The sequence below is a fragment of the Columba livia genome, chromosome Z, assembly GCF_036013475.1.
Source record: "Columba livia isolate bColLiv1 breed racing homer chromosome Z, bColLiv1.pat.W.v2, whole genome shotgun sequence".
Lineage (NCBI taxonomy): Eukaryota > Metazoa > Chordata > Aves > Columbiformes > Columbidae > Columba > Columba livia.
In genome coordinates, this window is record NC_088642.1 from 20809224 (window position 1) to 20831488 (window position 22265).

General features: G+C 43.2%; 1 protein-coding gene across 2 annotated transcripts; it reads right to left on the bottom strand.

Annotated features, from left to right (window-relative positions):
• Positions 1-1854: 1854 nt before the first annotated feature.
• CAPSL (calcyphosine like) lies at positions 1855-17442 on the bottom strand. Of its 2 annotated transcripts, XM_065047525.1 has the most exons (7): positions 17253-17432; positions 15722-17167; positions 11905-12041; positions 10928-11105; positions 9857-10066; positions 7496-7636; positions 1855-2021 (listed from the first exon to the last, which is right to left on the bottom strand). In XM_065047525.1, the coding sequence occupies exons 3-6, from the start codon at positions 12039-12041 to the stop codon at positions 7535-7537; spliced, it is 627 nt and encodes a 208-aa protein (XP_064903597.1). In that variant the 5' UTR covers positions 15722-17167; positions 17253-17432; the 3' UTR covers positions 1855-2021; positions 7496-7534. The 2 variants fall into 2 exon arrangements, with proteins under 2 accessions (XP_064903597.1, XP_005506055.1); XM_005505998.4 differs by lacking the exon at positions 7496-7636 and having other exon boundaries at positions 17253-17442.
• Positions 17443-22265: the final 4823 nt, after the last annotated feature.

The following is a 22265-nucleotide window of genomic DNA, read 5'->3' on the forward strand; positions in this document are numbered from 1 at the left end:
TCCAGGAAAGCAACCAAATTGAGGAAGGTTAAAGGCTAACATTAAGGTTTCTGAACGACCCTGGGTCCCAGGCTTGGCTACGAAACCAGTTCATTAAACCACATCCAACTCCTACCAAGCCAATGTCAATAACTGGGTCATTGCAGCAGTGTTTAGTCAGGTCCTGTCAGGCCAAACTTTTGGAAGTGCTAAGGTCCACTGAGATAACTGTGTCTGACGATTAGGCTGCTCTGAAGTGCACAGAGGCTAGCAGCTTCAGCTTTAACAATCTGCCCTGAACTGCAGGAGCTAAATCTTTTGGAGAAATTGTTCGCTATTTTGCAGGTGCTGAGTTCCAATATTTGAACAGTCTCAGTGTCAGCACACTTGAACATTATACGTGATTTCACAGCCATCAACATAATTTCAATTGTTGCATACAGATCTACCAACTTTCAGCTTCCTTCTGGAAAAAAAGAAATCCAAATATGCACGAAAACAAGATGGTCCACAAGCATTTATGGTCCGTGGCCAGCTTTTAGATGCATATTACATGTATGAAGACACAGCCAAAACTATGTCTCAACAACACTTCTCTGGGTCAAGACCGAGTAGTTTCCTTAATCTACAAGATGGTTTCACCCATAGCTGTTCACAAATTCCCGTCTAACTCAACACCCACACAGAGTGATAACTCATCTTTCACATTCTCCATGCATCTTCTTTAGTTTAGCATAACCTTCCTCCTCCACACTTTCTGCCTCCTGTGCTTATACTCAGCTGCACACACACAAAAAGCTCAGTGACCTTGGTTTCTATGCAGCTGCTTTATGACACTGTGCCTGGAGCTATGAGCTCCTCTTTCTGCACATAGCCACCAGGCTCTGCTGCCTCTTCTGCACTTGTTGTACAACACAGCCACTCTCCCATCTTTGTTTCTCCCCTCATATATGTGCAGCTCATTTGCACTATGCAAACATCTCCTAGTGGTACACAAGCGCTAAATAAAGTAAGTCTTTTGCCAGTTACAACACTGAGTCACAGTCTAATTTTAATGATGCTGAAAAATGTTAATTACCTCTCAAGGCAATACTTGTCCCCTGTTGAATTTATTAGTTTGTTTACCAAATCTCCTCTTGTGCATGTTCATTAGACAGGCTGATAAAACACACAAAAAAATATGTGTGTGTCAGTGGGGCGGTAGAAACCCGAATGTGGAGCCATTTTAGGTGGGCACAAGCTGACCAGAAAGCCATCCCTTCTGGCAGGAAGGGACCTGGTGATGCTGGCAGGGTATTTCTGCAGAGAAGGAGTTCAGCCCCTATTAGGCTTCTTAGTAAAAGTGTTTATTGACTTGAAGGTCTGAATTTGTACAGCAGTGCTGCAACCCTGGGGTGAAGAACAGCAGTTTTTTTAGTTAATATGCTTTTGGCTCAAGCTATTTATCTCTTTGGTTGCGGGTATTGCAACACAAAAGAGACGTACCATCTCTGTGAAGAATTATTTTAGGGTCCCACAGTTCCCTATTAGTTGGTTCATGAAGCCTCACAAATTAGCAATCCTGTGGACATTGTGGACAATCCCAGGACACTGGCAAAACAAATCTAATGTACAGACACACATGAAAACAACTGATGGTGCCAGGAAATGCATTTGCTGATTTATATTGACTATCCCATCCCTTTGCTCACATGGCAAGCCCAGACTTCAGCACGCCTGGCTGTTCCTTGGCTTTTAAGCACCACTTGTTGAAACATAACACTGCATGTCAGAGTCCAGTTCTGGGACACTTGTTCGTGTCTTCAAAACGCGCGGCTCTGAAAATGTTGTTCTGACAGGAACTGTCTGAAAAAAGAAAATAAACGCACAACAAACTACACAGTGTTTCACTTCTTTATAGTCTCTGATCCCAAAGAAGTTCGGGCAAATGTAAGCAGAAGTCAGAGTTTCCAGGATTTCTTCATCATTAAAATGAAGTAGGCATCACTGTCCACAGAAGCACTAACTCCAGAGTAGTAGTTCAAAAATTCATCTTTTGTGATCTAGGAATGAAAAAAACAGTGTTTACTACTGTGGCTCAAAGCAATCCATTTATGTAACACGTCTCCATACTTTGCAAATTATTCTTTTGCATCTTCCAGAGGAGTCTGATTTTTAGGTCACACTGTCCTAATCTGACATTACGACGTGTTGCTGCAGCAAGCTCTCACACAGCTATTGGTCCAGTGACACTGAGGTAAATGGGTTGAGTCTCTTGCATTGCTTCTTGCTACGTCCTTGAAAAACTATTCTGAGAAAAGTTATTCTGGTTATTGGTAAGTATTGTCACATAACTTAGATGTCACAATTAAATTAGATTAGTCCAACATTAGCATCATCACCAAATGAATGTTAAAGGCCCCAAAGGTTATTCAAGCAAAAGAAAATGAGAAACTAAGTAGAACTGCATTGATGGAAATATCTAAAGGAATAAATCTAGGCCACAAATTCAGAGTTTCTCTAAAGCAATCTGCTCCCCACCGCCCCCTCCCCCCCGAAAATGTACATAAAATAGAACAAACAAGTAAACCCCTAAAAGTACATTTTGAATGTTGAAGTATCAATTGAATGTAAAGAATAAAAAAATGCAGCTTTTGGTAAAAATATGATGTTTAAAAAAAAAAAAATCAGATAAAAATCAGATTTATCCCTGGAAAACAAACACTGATCGCATATTACCACAATCTCTGCTTTCCCACAGAAAACCGGGCTTGAGTTAACTTTCACAAAATGCGGAACTTCCTTTCTTTCTCATTTTTCCTACTTCCCAAGACATTCAAAAAGTCTGGATCCTATCCCCATTCTTCAGCTGCAGCTCCCATTAGGATCAGCATGAACGTTGAAAGCCAGGAGGAAGCCTTGGTCCAGGTTTTGGCAGAGACAGGGCTGCCGTACCTGGGGTCAACTGCAAACCAGAGAGCTGAAGCTTTTGCACCTTACCGTGCTCCTGCCTGCTGCTGCCTCTGCTGGCCTGAGAGCTGGAGAGGTGCTAGAGCCAAAACTAAGGTTTGTTTTGAGATCATGGGCACTTTAAACTCAGCTGGGGCAAACCACTGTGGCTGGGGGTTTTTCCAAATATCAAGGCTGCTTCAAACACCAAAGCTGCCCTCAGCCACCAGAGGACTTGGTGTTAAGTACATCTCACTAGGAAACCCACTTTCTGCTCATCCTTTCCTCCTGAGCTGGTCATGAGAAAGGAATTCTGGAGAAGTGGGAAGGGCTCTAATCACAGCAAAAGTCATAGGAAGTTGCCAGTCACTGGCAGCACAGGTTGCTCTCAGCGTTATATGTTTCAGCAGGGAAAGCTGAGCATGCTGCTGCTGCGGCTCTGGGTGCAAAGGACAGGAGCTGGCAGGCAAAAATAACCAAAATCTCCAGGCTTGCTGCTTTGGCCAGCCAGTGGCCACAGAGGTTGGGATCCTGGCTCTGGGTGGCTACAGAGGTCTGAGGCAGCACCATGTAAAAGCTGTTACATAAGGGCAAGTTGGCTTTCACATGGCGATGTGCGCAGGTGGTTTCATCTGCAAAAACCTCAGCTGCTTCCATCTGTCTCTGCCAAGACAGCTTTGTGCCAGGAGACCAACAAAATTAATCAGATCAGTGGTCTAATTTCAATAATACCTTGTGGTCTAATTTCTATAATATATGCCAGTGAGCAGGGCTTGCGTGAAAACTCAGTTGCTTGAACCAGAATTTTATGCTGTGGGAGAGAACACGAGCCAAACAACTGTTCTGAACTATATTGAGCCAAAAAATTTCCCTTCCAGGACAAAAACGTGAAGCCACAAAGGCACACCAAGGGGCAAGACTAAAATGCAGTGAAGGATGCTACAGAATTGCCACCTATCCCCAGGGAACACGCTGGAGGCAGAGGCTGTCCCCTGCCACTCTGTCCCCACGCCTTGTGCTCTTTCGAGAGGCAGTTACAGTGATGTTCTGATGGCTCAGGTTGACATCAAAGCAGAGTTTGGGGGAGGTATAAGGGAGTCTTTTCCCTCTGTGGGGAGTCACAGGGTGCCACCAGTATTTTTGGAGCACACTCTAGGCGCTGCGTGGCAGAGCTCAGCCTTGACAAAGCACTGTGCCACAAGGCAAGCTGTAGCTCAAGGTGTAGGCAAAACCTTCTCCTCTGGTATTGGCCCACAGCTCTGCAGACTCAGATGTTCCTATGGTTTATGCCATCCTGTTTAGCTTCTGTTGCACAATCAGAAAAAAAAAAGAAATAGTTCTTCGAACATGAAGCACCGACCAAGATCTGACAATCTTGATGCTAGCACCAGATACACTCGTGTGCATTGCCACCTATCTCCCAGCATCTGCCGTGTGCGCTGTGCAACCACAGACTGGCAGGACAGCCTGCATCACCACCTATCTCCAGCATCTGCTGGGTCTGTAACCAGCACACGGCAGCCTGCAGCTGAACATGGGTGCTTGAGCTTCAGTTTTGGCTCTCCCAGAACACAATGCAGCAGCCTTAGGAGGAAGGGACAGTGAAGTGCTAAAGGGCAGCTCTGGGCACCTGCTGTTAGCCCTGATATTCCTTCATGTCTGGTTCAAATACCTTTAACTTGCCTTTAACTTCAGCAAAGTGCTTCCACTAGCTGAATCTCAGATTTCTGTTCCCAGTGTGTCATTATGGCTGCACATCTAGTAGAGATTTTCCTATCTAGCAGTTGATGCAACGCCTGTGTCTGTTCCATGAATTTGCACACGTATTGATCAAATAACATTTTTTACAGCACAGATTCCAATTCATGTTCCACAGCGTATGATTACAAGTGAAAAAAATGCAGGTCATTCTTTCCCACATAATTTCTTTTTCCTGAAAGTGCTATACCTTTTCTGCAGTTACCAGTTTTTACTCAGATTGCTCCAGGAGCAACTCTGTTCCCATGGAAGTGAAAGGCAACTTTGCCACCTACTTCAAAGGAATCTGAAACCAACCCTTGAAAACACACTCTGTAAAAATTTTGAAATTAGTACATTGTGAAGAATGTTCTCCCAATGCTGAGAAACACATCCAGTGAGCAATGAGGTCTGCATACAGGCAGAGCTGAGGAGCCAGGAGCCGCTCTGGGGGCATCAGGGCCGCATCGGCTGCAGCTCCCACCTGCAGGGTGGGCACTGAGCTTTCCCAGCAGGATGAGAAGGCTGGAGCTCCCCTGGGTCACATCCTTCAGGTCCCCACACAAAACTCCGTTATTCAAGCTCAGTGCAGAAATTTCACCCTGGAGCACTGAGCTTTCCCCAACCATCACAGGCTCCAGCTGAGGCTCCTGGACATTGGTGACAAAGCTTCTACTGGTTTTAGAAAAGCGTAGTTGTGTCCAGTACCGCTCCTCCCTTCTGAAAAGGTACATTGCATTCAGGATTAAGTAAAATTGGAAAGTGTTAGCACCGAAAAGAAAAACTGGTTGCAGTTATCCAGATCAAATCTTCTGCTGCACGTGATTAAATGTCAGCTCAACAGATCGCTGTGGGGTCTGAAGACAGGAGATAACGTGTCAGAAGGAAACAGTTTTTTCATTTTGCAATTCCTGCAGTCCATTCACATTACTTTTTATTTGAAACTGAGAGATAACATGACACCCTGTTGTGGAGCAGATTAATAAATGAAAAATAAGTGGATTTTACTCAAGCTGCCAGGACATGTACAGCCAATATTTGACAGTAAGTTTGTTTTTAATATAAGGCAGGCTGGCACTTCAGTAGCATCATGGTAAGTAAAGCCTCCTCTTATGATTGTTGGCAATCATAAAAAGACTCTTTCAACCAGTTTCCAGTGTCAGCCAGTATGCAAGTTTCTGGAGGCTTTCAGATCAAATAATTGACTTTGCACAGTCTTGAATACAGAACTGCAAACAGCTATTGCTTCTACTGAGATCATGGCTGGACAAAACAAAAGCAGAATTTGCAAAGGCAGCAAGCACTCAGGACTTCAGTGTTTGAAATGTTAGCAACCCAGGCTAAATAAGAACTGACATTTCATGGAATGGTTTGGGTTGGAAAGCACCTTTAAAGGTCATCAAGTCCAACCCCCTGCAATGAGCAAAGCCACTTTCAACTAGATCAGGTTGCTCAGAGCCCTGTCCAGCCTGGTCTTGAATGTTTCCAGGGGTGGGGCATCTACCACATCTCTTGGCATCCTGTGCCCGTGTTGTACCACCTTCCTTGTAAAGCTTTATCAGTCAAGCTCTTTTGAAAGTCCGATCTATAAGCCTATACTGCTTTTACCTGTCTGCCAGCCTGACACAAAGCAGATGCTGCCATACAGAAGCCATTTGCTCTTCACTACAGCAGCAGCATCTCAGTCTGGGAGAGCAGCACAACAGTGTGAGAGAAGCAGAAAGATGACAAAAGGAAAAGGAATCAAGGCAGGATTAATAAGAGAGCACCTCCCCCTCCTGTCCCCCCAGCTTCTTTTTTTTCTTGTTCTTAATTTCCTCCAGTCTCCTTTGTGCACAATTTCCCCACTCTCTGTACCGCAAAAGGACAAAGACAGCCTCATTGGTGTGACCAGGAGGGCACGTTCTCATCCTTTTTTCAGCATGAGAAACAGAAAATAACAGGATAGTTACAAGTTCTGGAGTTCCCAGAAAGTTCCCTGAAGTCATAGCTTGGTCATAAACCTGTATAAATACAAAAACCATTACACAACGTTTGGTGTAGGAGTGTACACGCAACAGCTATCAGACCAGTAAAAGTTCCAGGAACAGTGAGAAGAAATACTGTAAAACACGTATGACCTTTAAAGAAAAATATTAGTGAGATGATCTCACAGTACAAAAAAAAAAAAAAAAAACAAAACAAAACAAATCAAAGTGGGGAAAAAAGCTATATGCAGGTTCACAGAGGTTTGAAACAAGGCACACACAGGAAAGACGTCTGTATGCTGAGTTGTGAGCCAGGGAGAAAAAAAGGAATTTAAAGAAGGTTTTGCATTTATTTTGGTCTGTGTCTCTCCTTCTACCTTTAGCCTCCTGGCACTGGGAAATCACATGTTCACAGCAGGAAGCTGAGCAGTTGCTCCATCCCACAAGTAGTGAGACCAAAGAAACCAAGTGCTACAGTGCTGCAGGCGAGAGGGCTACGTGACCCTTTGCCTCAGACCACCACCTTTCCAGAATATTTCTGTTTCCTCCTCTGCATCCTCTGTTGAACAGAGCTGTATCTAACACAGGAGAAGGAGGTATGTTCAGGAGCCACAGGGACCTACTGCAGTTGCCTGAGAAGAAAGAGACAGCTTGTCTTAGAAAAGACAAGACGTGTCAGGGACAGAGAGAGAAAAGGGACAGATCTGCAGAGTGGATAGATGCCAGATCTGCTCTCTGATTATGCTCATATACCCAGAGGCTGAGCCTACCAAAGCATCTGGGAATTATTTCTGCAGATTTACTGTAATTGGCACAGTTACTGGAAGCCGTTATTACAGAAAATGAGTGCAGTGTTGTGCATACACTTAATCATGAGAACCTACAAAAGGTGGAAGCAAAGTCTTGCTCCTTTAATCATATGATCAGAGTTTCCAAGCATTCTTCATCATGACGATAAAATAGACATCTGTGTCTATGGAAGCGCTGACTCCTGCATAGTAGTTCATGAATTCTTCTGTTGTGACCTGAGACAGAAGGATTTAAAATATCAAAATGAAGCTTTATTTTTTTAACACATTGAGAAGAACTCTAAATGAAACTTAACACCCACTATTTCAGGTTGTTGCTAGTGAAAAGGAATCCAACAGAAAGAATGAAGACATTGAAAATTTGCGTAAGTTGACTTCTTTGCTAGAAATAAGAGCTCTTGTCCTCCAGGAACACTTGGATGAAGCATGCAGACGTAAACTAGCCTTACCAGGAACTGTAGTTATAATCAGTCCTGCCCAAGAAGACGTATGTTTTAATGCATTTTTTTTTCCAGGGATGCTATGATCTGGTACTTTGCATTATTATTAATAAAAGTGTATGGATTTTCTGGTGCAGCACAGAGACAGCCTGGTGCTTTATATCCATTCACTAGAGAGAAAATATCATTGCTCTAAATGGGTCTCACTTAAAGAAGCAAACATTATTTCAAATACCTAAGAGCTTGTGATATCGTTCATGGGTATTTTGAGCTTGAATCACTTTTTAAACCACCATTAAAAAAAAAAAATCAGATTAGCAGATATAAACCATGCATATCTCTTGTGAAGCCTTAATTCTTGAAATGTACAGGTCATTCTTTGAATAAACATCACATAGAAAAACATTTGCTCCTGCTGCATTGTGCATTTGAGAGCTAAGTAAAACTTGACAAGGGGGAGAACTGAACACTGTTGACTGTCTTGCCATCAGGAACAGGTTACAAGCATCGCTGACCCTGTGTATTTCAGAGGCACCCTACAGGATCATGGTGAAGAAGACCTTTCCAGGAGATGCTTCGTCTTGAGGCATTTCTGCTAAAAACATTTTAAGTGCTCAGCTCACAGGAGTGTCATTAATGAGCTCTGATTCAGGCACAGGAAAGTCACAGGCGGTTCTCGGAAGAAACTGCAATTGGGTGGGCTAATGTCAGGATTGCCAAACAAAAGGTGGGTGCTCAGAATAACTTCTCTATAAGCTCAAAGACTGCAGTGTTTATGAGGTACAAGGCACTGAACTTGTGGAGAATCATTCTGGAGACTCATTTAATGTGTTCAAGTATGACCTCAGCACAAAAGGCAGGAACATTTTGCTTGAGGTTTGCTAGACGTCACCAATGCTGCAGGGGAGGAAGGGGACAACTGGTAACTCTGACTATGACACAACAGGAAATGGGAAGAAATTCAGCTCTATCTAGTGCAAAGTCATGCCCAAGTGAAATAAAAACCATCACTTCCCTACAAACTGAGAGTGTGCCTGTTGGAAAAAAAATTAAGTAGAGGATCTGGGTGTAGTAGGAGTCACCAGTGTAGTGTAGCCATGAAAACCCAGATACAACCTGAGAAGTGCAAAAGACATCCCACAAAGCACTGATGAAACCTTATCTAGCTTGTTATCATCAACAGCTTGGACTCAGAATGTCAGCATGTGGACAGTGGAGATCCACAATTGCTCTGAGTTGGTCAAACACATGTAAGTTCAAACCAAAGAAGTTTGGAGACATATAACAAGGGGAAATAAAGCATGCTTGGCTCAAAGGTGGTGACAAAGCAGATGCGTAAGAACTCCATCACACAAGGTGCCCAGGATTTGCACCTGCAGAAGTGAGTGAAGGCTGGGGGCAGGAAGGGCTCCCACCCCTGCCTCAGCCAGTGGCTCCTTACGACACTTGGCTGGTGGCAGTTGTCCCAACTCCAGCCTCCCTCCAATGCTCTGTGGATTAATCTATCTTTATTACGGACTGATTTCCGAATCAAATGTCTCAGTAACTACACACACTGGAGAAGTGTAAAGTGAACTGTAAAGAGTTTCATGTGCTACAGAACCTGCTTTTGACCTGGATCCTGGTATTTATTCTCCTACAAAGTGAAATATCCTCCAGTTTATGTAGATCTTGAAAAGCAGCAATCGTGTGGGTTAGTCTGAATATATAAATACAATGACCTATGAAAGTAAAGCATTTAGGCTACAAGCCTGAAAATGCAATCTCACATCTACACTTGCAGCTACTGCAGAGCCCCTTTCCCTTCAAATGCGTAACTGAGCTCCGCCAACAGGCCTAAACAGAGGTTATGCATCCATTTTACACATTCTACTGTCCCCCGTAAAAGTGATGCAACTGCATGTTTGGTACTGCAGTCACTCTCACATTTAATAATTTAAGTCGAATGCTGAATCAGATGGTGATTTCATGGCTTGACATTAGATGTTCCACTCACCTTCCCATCTTTGTCATAGGGTGAATCAAAATTATCCAGAAAGGCCTTAAAAACTTGATCTTCTGTCCAGTCTCCATTTTGGTATTTGGGATGATGCTTTGCATTATACACCCCCCGTAAGTCTTCTATTGTTATGACACCATCTCCAGTCTTATCTAACTTCCTAAACGCTTGCATGATGATCTCTTTTCTTGCATTTGACATGGGAGGCTGTAAGGAAATATTAACAGAATAATTTTATTTCTGCCAGCTATTTTCCCAGTTCCAAATTCACGTAACTGCTGTCGTTAATAGTAAACCTATTTCAACACACTTGGGACAACAAATTGCTGACAGTCTACACCGTCTGTGAGCAAGGAAGGGCAATATATCCCCCAAAAAAGCAGTGTGATCAACATTACTCACTGTCTATCAATACAATTGTAAATGGATAATAAGAGACAAAATGCTACCTAGAACACTTTTCTGTTCTACCATTTAAAATATTTTCTAACAAGAAATTACTAATTACTCAAAGCACCAATTATTTTCTCTCTTAATTGTTTAGACTTCAGCAGAGCAAAGAGGCTCCAACAAAAATCAGGCACACTGTGGCTAGTTAGAGAAAGCCACCACTGGATGAGTTCATGTTATGCGGAGATGCATCATAAACTGATGGACAAAGAAGTGAGACTACTGGGCTGAACCACATCGGTACCTGGAATACAATATAGGTATGTAGGTATCTAAATCAAGGTGGCAATTAATTAAAAAAAAATCCATTTATTTCATTTATTTGCAACTATTATTTTATATTTGTGAGGAGCCTTAGCTTTGCCAATGAATTCCAGAGATTTATTGGCTTCTTAGCTCTCTTATCCACAGAGATGGTGTTTAGGGTAATTTTCTCCTTTAGCATATTTAGGTGGAAGTAGAGTAATTTAACTTCTCAAGAGTTACTGGTTTGTTAAATAGAGCTGTAGACTTTGCCAATTACTAGGCACTAAAAGTGCTGTGTTTTGTGATCAGCTAATAATGAATCAAGGCTTTTTCTCAATTTAGTGCAGTAATAACATAAACCCACAGACTTACTCTCAGTGTAACAAGAAATTCATCAAAATCGATTGTTCCACTGCCATCTTTATCAAATATCCGGAAAATCTCTTGTGCTTCTTCTTTGTCTATCATCACAGCATAATCATTTAATCCTTTCACAAACTCTTTGAAATCCAGGGTCCTGCTGTTGTCATCATCCATAATTCGAAACACTCTGTGGAAAATGTGCAGTTTGAGGAGAATGCATATGAAAATCTGGAGAACGCTGTAGTGGCTTAGCACAATGCCAGAGCACAAGGGCACCTCACTGAGATAACATTTCCCTTTTGTACAGTCTTCTGAGGTAAAACAAACAAACAAGCAACAACCACCATACCAATTTATAGCAGACATGACTTGCTTAGATTGGGTGTCTGAATGTGACACAGTTGAAGTTACATGAGGTGATGGCTGCCTTAACTGAAGGAGTCTTCTTATTCATTACATATTGAGCCATCTAAAAGGAGATTAAGTTTCACCTGGTCAGCTGGGATCCACCTGGGGTTAACACAGCTCAGGAGGAGTTTCAAGGCATGATGCACCTCCCCTTTCCTAGGCGTCCAGCTTGGGCTGACTGCTGAAGGAGTCTAGATGCTCCCCATAAACTGGCCATCTAGCAGACTGCTAGATCACAGGGAATCACATCCCAAAGGAAAGGAAGCAAAAGATCCTCAGTATTGAGATACTTACAGAAAATACCAAAGAGTGAGATATGCTTTATGTTCCACTCCACTCCCTGGCAGGAGTTGTTCTGGGTCTCAAGGACTCACATTCATCTGAGGGATTCAGGATCTTCTGTTCTTCAAGCAGGTCAGTCCTATCTCCCAAAACACGGAAGCCCCAAGCCCAGGCGCTGTGGGCTGTGGCATTTGCACTGGAACCAGGAAACTCAAGTTCTGGTCCCTGTTTAGACTGTGAGCCTCTTGCAGCTATAACTATCAGCCTGAATAATGGATTTGACTTTCTAGACCCACCTGCCAAGTCCTTTGATGCCTGCAGATCCCCTTGCTAAACACTGCAGGCGAAGTCTTTCCACAGGGTCGGTGGTTTTGGACAGATTTCTTTTGGCCTGGATTGCCATCTCTCGATCATGCCTTGCTGTGCCTGGCATCTGGAAGACCAAAGTGCCCATACACCATGGATTCACATAAGCAAGACAGAGCACTGAAACTTGCCTTAGTATATTGAGCATCCAAAACACCTTACTTGCAAGGTGCTTGCAACTCTCTCACAAAGATTCATTTGACCCTCTGCTTCCTTTTCGTTATATCCTTTTATCATCAGGGGAAATGGCTAACATGGGCCACCAACCCTGAAGGAGGAGCTGAGCCAACTACCATGTGATTAACCCAGATGCAAATATGAAAATGTGGGTAAGAATTTGTGCCTACAGTGAAACACCATGAAACACAAACACGCTGCTGCCTCCACACCTCAGCAGCCCCACCGAGCCTTCTCAGCCTGGCTAGGTCTGCAGTCAGCATTTGCCCACAGGTAAAGCTGTGACAGCAAAAATTGTCCTGGGTGAGGACCTTTTCCTTATGTCTGCTGTTGTTCCACTGTGGTCCTAATTCTCCAGAGGAAGGCTTTCTCCCATTGCATGTCTGAGCAACAGTGACCACCCCAAGACCTGACCTGCCTATAGATGATACCTTGTGCTAATTTAACACAATTGCAGAACAAATACCTTAAATATACATAGCATTTAGCACTCCAGTTCTTCAGGACACTGCCAACAGTCACAGAAGCCTTCCAGTTTTCCTCAGAGGAAGTGGAATAAAAAGTGGGAAAACCAGCCAGTGGACGCACAGCGTGCCTGGGCTGGTGGAATGTTGCTCCTTCTCCCATAGAGACTATTTGTGCCTAGCGCTGAGGGCATCGTGGCTGCTGATGCCCACACTGACATTTTAGGGGCATGTTGAATCCTAGCTCCTGGGCACACAGTCAGGACCAGGACTGCTGCTCCCTAGCGTGGCTGCTGGGTCTGCAGATCACAAAGATCCCCAAAATGTTCTCCAGCCTTCAAAGCATCACAGGACCAAGGTATGAAGGAGCCACAGAGGGACTGGGCTGAGTTACAGCAAAGCTCATGACTCGCAGGGCACCTGGTGCTCTGCTGAGGGTGTACTGTGGAGAAGAAGAAGATGGGCGGCCCTGTGAGACATCGCCAGTGCACGTTGCACTTCCAATCTCATTGTCATTGCATGTGCAAGAGTGTGAACTGAACCATTCAGAGAAACGTGGAATTAAACACCTTAACTACTCTGCTACTGTCTACAGAGCACTGGCTGCAGCAGCTGCCAACGTCACATGTGCTGACTTTTGCAGCCCCTTCAGACAACAGCAGCTGGACTTGGAAAAACAGAAAAAGAAAATGTTTTTTTCCCCAAAAATGGTTTCAGTACTAGGTTATTGTAGAAGAGACCATATCGTCTTTTGCTTCAGCCAGAATGAACAGAGTTCTGGGAACTCATTAATGAGTGACCAGGAAGACCTTACAGCTATGTGAGATAAGCAGCTAAAAAGGTTTTCTGTCCACAAGGGTAAATGTTTAGCTGTCAAGAACATAAAATACAGTGAGGTTACACGAACACAGTGCAAAACTGTATTTACATTATATAATTACGTACTATAGCTTATTTAGATATATAATGACTGTGCACCTATATATAGAGTGTATAATGCTTGCATAGCACTGTACATTATTGGGTTCAGTGGCAGCATCACCAGTATACTGCGATACACTCAAACAATCATTGCAGCAAGATTCATGAATTGAGGCTAGGGAGGGATCATCTGATATGATATCTATTATGATCTCCTGTACCTCAATAAAAGCCACTGAAACTGCCCAATCCTCAGTTATCTCTGCAGTAAATACAAATTTAGCTTATACACCTACAGACATTTCTAGCTGAGAACTCACTACCTCTAGGCTAAATTGTTCCAGTATTGAACGAATTTCTTTCTAAAACGTGTTATTTGTTTCTAGTCTGAATTTTTCCCATCATTAGATGCTGATTTGCTTTATTTTACTAGATTAAAGAGCTACCCATTACAAACCTGTCCAGCTGTATACACTTGAAGGTCCCTTTTAAAACCTCTTTGGCTAAGTGATTAGACAGAGCTTAGGACTCTTGCTACAAGCTGAGTTTCCAGAAGTCAGATAATTCTGCTGTTGCTCCTGAACTTTCCTATTTTTTTCAGCGTTCCTTTTGAAGTGGGACAGAGCACTCTAATCATCTCACCAATGTCATAAGCAGAGGTATTGCAATTTTTCCCCATGTATCCTGGTTAAAAACACCAATAGTAAATATTTCTGCTGCTCTTTGCAAATCTCTATTCTCTGTAATGTTCAATAACAAAATCAGCAACATTATGTTGCCATATAAAACTCAGCAATTAAAGTCTGTAAAGTGATGGCACTTACACATTACAGTAAAGCCTCTTAACATGGCCTGGCTTCCCGTGTCACACAGCAGTATGCATTTCAGAATCTTTTCTATATGTTCAAGGAATATGGAAAAGCAGTTAAATATAAACCCTACTACATGCAAGCCTGGTCTGTAGTAACAAGACTACTACTTCCCTATTTCTGCTGGCTGCTGGTTTAAGCTGAGGATAAATCCTGCTGCAAAAAGACTGTAGTGCATTGTAAGAAAGCAGATTCTGAATCAGAGAAAGGAGGGAGGAAACACAGCGATTCACATGCTCTCTCCTCTCATTTTGCTTTTACCTGTTTGGATAATGTGAGGTAATTAAAGATACACTCAGGATTTGCTGAATAACGACAGTTCTCTGTATACCTTACAAATGTGTTTTGTATTAGTAACCATTAATAAAGCAAGGAAAGGTTATAAATATAATTTTGCATGTTTTTAATTCTTATATCTCTTCCAAGATCATCAGGTGTCTCCTGAGGTGAAATTAAAAAGGGGCTGGTTAATTTAACTCTGACGGCTGGAGTGTTCTGTTTTGCATAACATCCTGGCCCGTGAGCAATTACAATACCTCACCTTCTCAGCATTGTTTGTTTCTAGGGGCAATGCTGTGTTGTGCAGGCTGAACAGAAATGAATGCGTTTCTTCTTAAAGAGTACAAACATGAAATTTTGGGTTGTTTTTTTCCATAAGAACCTTGGGCTGCTCAGCAACAGCATCCCTTACATCCCTCTTAAGCCTCAGGCTTAAAACTGGAAAGAGTCAGATTTAATCTAAGATCAGCACCATTCATTTATATATTATTCTTCAGCTGAGCCCAAGATCCTCCTGTGTAAATCCTGAAAAACACCCCACTGTGGCAGACAGACACTCATATTAGGCCCTGGATTATCACAGGCTTCTGAGAGGCCCCATCCCAGCCAAAGGCATGAGTCACACACCACCCCCGAGCAAAAGATCTTTGGGTCTGGGAACAGATTAAGTGGCCTAAACCAATTACACACATTTGGTTTATTCCTAATAAATTCATTGAATTATTAAGAGCATGAAAACTGTGCAAGTATTTGGTAATCGCCCAAACCCCTCCTTAAAAATCTGGATTCCCAGCCCCACCGACCCCTCTGTAACAGCTTCCCCTTTGCCTCTTCACCATCCCCAGCACCATCCAGTTCCTTCTAGCAGGTGGAGCAGCACCGCTTTTGCTATTTTGAGTAAATAAATAAATAAATTTTGCAAAATGTTTATATCACGATACATGCATGTAAAAATACCTAACTCTTGGTTGAACCACAAGCTCAACTGACTGGAGAAGCTCACCGAGACTTAGCAAAAAAGAGAGAAAATCCTTTACCTGTGATGCTATCCTGCACCCAGGGTTTCCACCCGGGACTTGAGAAGTGTCAGGGGGCTGGGATGGCACCGTGTCCCACCTGCCTTCCCACTCACGGGTTCTTACAGGTTCAGGCCGCAGGCTCGCTGCAGAACTTCGTTGTCCATCTCGTTTTGCTTGTTTACACACCCGGCTGCCTTGGCCCCCGCCTTTTTTGGGAGGCCCGGAGTTTACCAGCTGGTCTCCAAGGTGACACTGGTGGCTGTGGCTGGCCCAGCCTGCAATTACACCGCTTCCCTGGGCGATTGCCGCTGGGTTGCGAGAGTCCTTTTACTTAACATCTTTTAAAATCAATGCCTTCCTTCTCCTCACGGCTGGGGTGTGAGCGTGGGAGACACCTCCTGCTGCCCCTCACCGAGATGCCTGCAGATATCTGCAGCAGGGTGCAGCATTGCCATGCCAGCTTTGGCTATGGCAATGTTTTGATAACATGTTTCTTTGCTCTATAGTTCATAGGGTTGAAAAAACTTGCAGGTTCAATCTTTTACTCAAAACACAATAGGAAAAAAAACAGTAAAAGACTGTTGATTGTTTCACAAAACAAACAAATGAAAAACCCACAAAAAACAAACCAAACAAAAAAAACACAAACACATTGCCGGCCTATTTTTTTTTCCCTTCTGACTAATTGCTATTTTGAACACCCGCTGGTGGTGAGATCCTCTGGGGAGATGCTGAGATTGTGCTTATTTGCAGCAAGAAGAAAACTGAAAAGGCTGACACGGAAATATTGCTGTCTGCTTGGATACAGTTATTAACAACTCCTTCTGCAGAAGGTCACAAATGTTAGCTGTGACATAGTGTAACACACGGAGAAGAAATCGGTGCATCCATAGACTCCTCAGGGGTGAAAAATGGTCTGTGTTATGCTTGCTGGCCCCCTCTGGCAGCAACAAGTGTAACACACAAGATCATGTCTGGTGCCAGCAGCAGCTCCTACAAGTCTGCACGAGAGCACATACGAAATGGAGAGGGAGCTCAGTTCCACCCATGGATAAAACACTGAGCAAAGAATGAATAAGTGCATCGATTCCTCAGAAGAGCATAAAATTATTTTAGGCAATTACTAGAGTAATGACACTTGCATCCTGGTGTGCTGCTTATCTTTCATCGACAGGTACTTCCTGGTACCAAGCCGTAGATTGTGCAAGACTTTGTAGACGCTTCATATCTCTCATCTGGCATCTGATTGTACCTTAATGCACAAGCAGGAAACAATGCTTATTTAATCATTCAGTGATTCAAAAATATTGACTTTGTGACAATGTAACATCCCCCCAGCTGCTATCTTTGTTTTGTGAATTGATCTCCAGAGGCCACCTGGGAATGCAAAAGAGATAAGGGTCTCCGAATATGAGCCGGGCTGTCAGTGCAGGAGGAGCAGCCCCTGCCGTCTGCCAGAACACCCTGCAAAGGCAAAACAGAGACACCGAAGACTGGAGGAATAATTTTCACTGAACAACAACTCAGTCCTTGAAATCCAGCATCTCACCTGAGTAAAGCAGTTCTTCAGATGCAGAATTTGCACTGATTTCAGAGGCATCCATGTAGATTGGAACAGCAAGGATGAGCTCTTGAAAGCAAAATAATGAGTTAATTTAACGTCTGGATACTTGGCTGCCTTCTGCTGCATTTTCTCTCCTTTGCCAGTGAGCACAGGCACACACAAACACATACGGATGTTCAGTCTACCTCCCACACACTCCTGAGAACTTGACTGTGCCATGTCTAAGCTGGTTAATGAGTTAGAGATCTGAACAATTATTAATGTGCTTTGAGGTGTCTCAGATTGCATCAGGCTGTGATTAAGTTTATTTGATTGTACCTGCTTTGTTACTGTGCACAAAGATGTAAGCAGAGATTAGTTAATTCATAGTTTTTCATAAAGGTGATAGAGATTTCATCAGAACTCTGGAATTTTTCCTCCTCATTTTCTAACTAGCACTGAATACATAGCTGTTTGCTTTTTGGTTTTCTTCAGTCTGAACAGCCTGAACAGTCTGTTCAGTTTGTGGTTCAGCACTGGACTGAATCTACTGAGAAAAAAATCTATGAGATCTAATGTGAGGTGCATGCTCATGACAGAGATTGAAATCTTGTCAGTTTAGGTTCCCAAAAGTTCAGATTTCTTGTTGAATTCAGGCAGAAGGTAAGGCAGAAGAAATGCCTTGTAAGCATTATAAAAAGGACCTCAAAGAAAAGAGAGAAGCCACTGGGTATTTTGACGTAGATTTCACATACACTAGCATTGTTTCTTCATGTGCCGCCTGTGACCATCACTGCCTGGAACTGCAGCAGTGAGAAGAGTAGGTGTGAGCACGCCCACTTGTACTTGATAGGGGAATCAGCATGGTGTTTAATTTTCGGTACAACTAAATTAATACGTAAAAAACAACCAACCAGCCAAAGAACCCCAACAAAACAAAGAAACCAAAAAACCAAACTTCAAAATCCCCAAACGAAACCAAACCAAACCAAACCAACCCACCACGAAGTATTAGAACACTGTATACCAAAGAAGACTAATTTTACAGGATAAACCTTTGTTGTTTTGTTGTTGTTGTTGTTGTTGTCATCTTGGACTTTTTGTTTGGTTGGTTTTGGGTTTTGGTTTGTTTCGGGTTTTCTTTGTTTTGTTTTGTTTTGTTTTGTTTTCTGCAATTAAAATTGAGAAAATTTCACATACACCAAAAAAGAAACCACCATAGTAAGTAACATTGTCAAGGGAAAAGTATTCCCATTTTAAACCAAGCTATAATCCAATTAAATTGAACTTCCAATCCAAATGAAGTACTTTTATATCCAAAAATGCTGTCTCCCTGAGTGGTTTGTAGTTATCCATCTGAAATTAATTGCTTTCCAGAGCTGAGACCAGCTGGCACACGCAGCCCATGCTACTGAACTCTTTCTGAAGGGGTGGGGGGGGTCACATCCAACCTGCTTGCTGGGGACGGTCTCTCCAAGCGGGTCTGACCCATCACAGTGACCCTTGGCTTGTCCCCTGCCTGACAGATCCCTCTGCCTCATCTTCGACATTCCTTACCTTTACCTTGTCCTGCCTTACCTTTTCTCCTCACTCTGGGGAAGCAGAAACATTTACATTTTTAAACACTACATCTGTTGTGTGACATGATATTTAACGTGGTTTGAGATCAGGAATATTCCAGAAAAGAGAGCAGTTGTTTTGAAATAGTTGTTTTTTTTTTCCTTGCCAATCTAACACAAATATGTTTTCAGTTAGAGAATGAATAATTTGAACACTAGATACTTCCGCTTTTTAAGAAGTTTATCAACAAATATTTACAAAAAATCAATTATTCTTACCCTGTGCCTTGAAATAATGAACATTTAAGTTTTAAAGATTTTACAATGTGGAAAAAACTTAATTTTGTGGTTTTATTTAGTTTTATTCTCTCACATTTTTCAAAAATATTGAGCTTCTGTCAATCACAGTCAAACAATGCAATGAATGTCTAATGCGAGAAACTTCTGTGCTCAAAGCTATGAAGGTCTGACATGCATGGGCAACTTTCACGTTCACTTCCCTGTCTCTCTTTCCTCCAGAAAATAAAATAGCTAAATGGACCCAGCATTTAGTAGGATCAAATACCTTTTGATGCTGAAAAGCTGCGCTGGATCTTTGCAGAGGGGAGGAGGTAAGAAGGAATGGGAAAGCAGCCTGCAGCATGCTGCAGCAAAAACGAGAACGATGTGTTCTCAGCGAAGAGGGCACAGAAAAGGCAGCCAAAACCAGGGAGGAGGTCTCGGTTAGTTGCTCCACAAAGAGGCCTCTCTAAAGATGGTTGTGACAAAGGGCTGGCACAGGCTGAGGAAAGAAGCTTGCTTGTGAAGACTCTGCTCTCGGCACAGGCCAACACGGGAAGTCTTGATAATTTCTTGACAAATCTCCAGGTCCTCTACACTGTGGATGTTTACAGGTATATGGGATTGCACAGGCCTCATTTGGCAGGAGGGAAAAAGGAGGAGGAAAAGCAATGCCGGCAGTTGTACAGGAGAGAGCAGAGGCTCTTTCTTGTAGGACATGGGCAAAGTGTTGGCTGCATGAGGCGCTGGATGCTGCAGAGAGAAGTTGCATTAGCTGCCAGTGAGGGGAATGCTTCGCCTGTCAGCCTGAGGAGTTTGTGTGTCTGCAATTGTTACTTCAGTGCAGGGATGAGCTAACAGACTAAAGACCCGGAGTTAGATATCAAAGCAGAGTAATGCAAAGTACTGGCATTTACCCTCTCCTAATGATGCAGTGCCCAAAACCTTGTGGCTTGTGATCACCAGAACCCGAACATTTGACTCCTTGGAAGTACCATTGTTCAAAAAGGGCTCCCTCACCCAATTCTGACCTGCTCTCTGAAACAGTGAGAGTCCAGCCATACATACGTAGGGCCATTTTAGCCACCCAGGACACCCCAGGTACCTGCACAGAGGCATGCAGGACTTACCTGAGCTCTCCTGGGAGAGGAGATGAAGGGATGGCAGAACAGCTAATGATATCAGATACTGGCATTTAGGCAACTGAATCACCCTCTAGCTGACCCTGCTATAGGTTTTACAGCATCATAAGAACATTTAAAGCCAAAAAATAATTTGTTTGGGCCAGCCCAAACATCTCCTGGCCCAGTTTCTTAATCCCACAGTGGCTAGCAGCCGCCATTAGGGCAAAAACACTGCGCATGCCTATAGAGTTCTCTCCACCATCCACCTTCCAGCATCCAGGTATTTCCTGGCTTCCTAAGATAGAGGTACCACATACAGAGTAATTCTCCATGACTTTATCTAGCCCCTCTTTGAACCCATTCACACCTTTGGGCGTTGTGAAAAACCTCACAGCATCAAATACCAGATGCGCTGAGTTGTCACATCCTGTGGGTCACACGTGGTGGTGCAAGCAGCCATTCAGATTTTGGGGCATCCTCATGTGTGAGAACTAGAAGGCAAGAGGTGATGCAACTGGTAAAGTCCAGAAAGGGTGTCTCTGCCAACAGGCCTTCCAATCTTGTGACAAGGGCTTTAACCCAGGTTTGCTGGGACTGGTGAGCAAACCCTGTGGAAAAGGAGAGGCATGGAGAGGCCCTAAATACTTTCTAGCTGAAAGCAGCACACCTGGGCACCTGGGCGCCTAAAGTGCCCACATAGCACAGATGTACACACTCCAGGAGAACAGAAGGAATTGAAAGTCTAAGTGCACTCTTCTTTTACTGATTACTTCTTATTTGCCTGGGGTAGGAGTCAGACATGGGTTTGTAATTCCAGGCTAGGTCATCAGACATGGCTTTCCAAGGATGCTGTTCTTTAGCCTTGGTGGAATTAAATCTGCTTAACATAAGCACTTTCATAAGCCTCTAAATTTTTGGCCTATGGGGAAGACTGTCTCTTAAGATGAAAGTCCCTGCAATTCCCTACCTAATCATGCACAGGTGCCTTCAACAGCCTCAAGGCAAGCCCAAGGGAGCTCAGTGTCTGGTTCTACTGAAGCTCCCAGGAGAGTGAGGCTCTCGCAGACGTTTTTGGGCAATCTGCCATCACAGCCTTGAGTCCTGATCTGAGCCCACAGCTTTCACAAAGCATGTAAATGGAATTAAAATGAAGACAGATTTCTTCTCCACTACCTCCTAGCACCTAATAGTTTAGCTCTGGGATTATACTTCCCAACGTCATCCTCCACCATCCAGTCTGGATATGGTTTTCATTATTGGAGGAAGCAGACCCCTGACACAGGAGACTACAGCTTGGGCTTGTGAACTCCCGCAGCTTGGTAAAGGATGACGGGGAGAAACTGCCAAACCCTACTTTCTCTGGGGTTTGAGAGCAAACTTAGTGCTTTTCAGATATCAGCAAGATCTAAATAACAGGCTCAGATGCTGCAGCCCTTGTAGCTCTGAGCCCATTTCCATTTTAGCAAAAATCACATCCTTATTACTCTTTCGCTTAGAGGTGACTGGGGGAGCAAGTCTGCTGGCAGGTCAAAAGGAGAAACACACCTTTCCCTTTCAGATGCAATCCTGTGTTTGCTTTTCACTGTAAATGAAGACAAAAACACATTTGAAGTTTCTGGTGAAAAATCTTTCTGCAACACCATTTCAGGTAAATCATAATGTCCACTTCTGACAAACCCAAAGTGCTCTGGTTCTGGCATGGATCTTACTGCACATCACCAGCCAGCCATTGTTGAAATGATGAAACACAGAGATGGTCCTCTTTCTTCTTTACCATTCTACATGCAAAATTAAAACAAAACAAAACAAAATGTCTACCCTACTTTTAAAAGTCTGAGGTTGTTTGTCTGTTCATTTGTTTCATGCTTTTTAACGTGGAATGAAATATAGGTAATTCCTTTCAGTAGCTACACAGGATCTCAATCCTACAGGCTCCTTTCTCCTACCCAGCAGGTTTTTTAAATCAAATTAGAGTTGTCTTTCTATAATTTTCTGTGTCTCTCTGTTACAATGGCATTAAAGGCTTCAGCCAAACAGAGCTTACTTTAACAGGAATA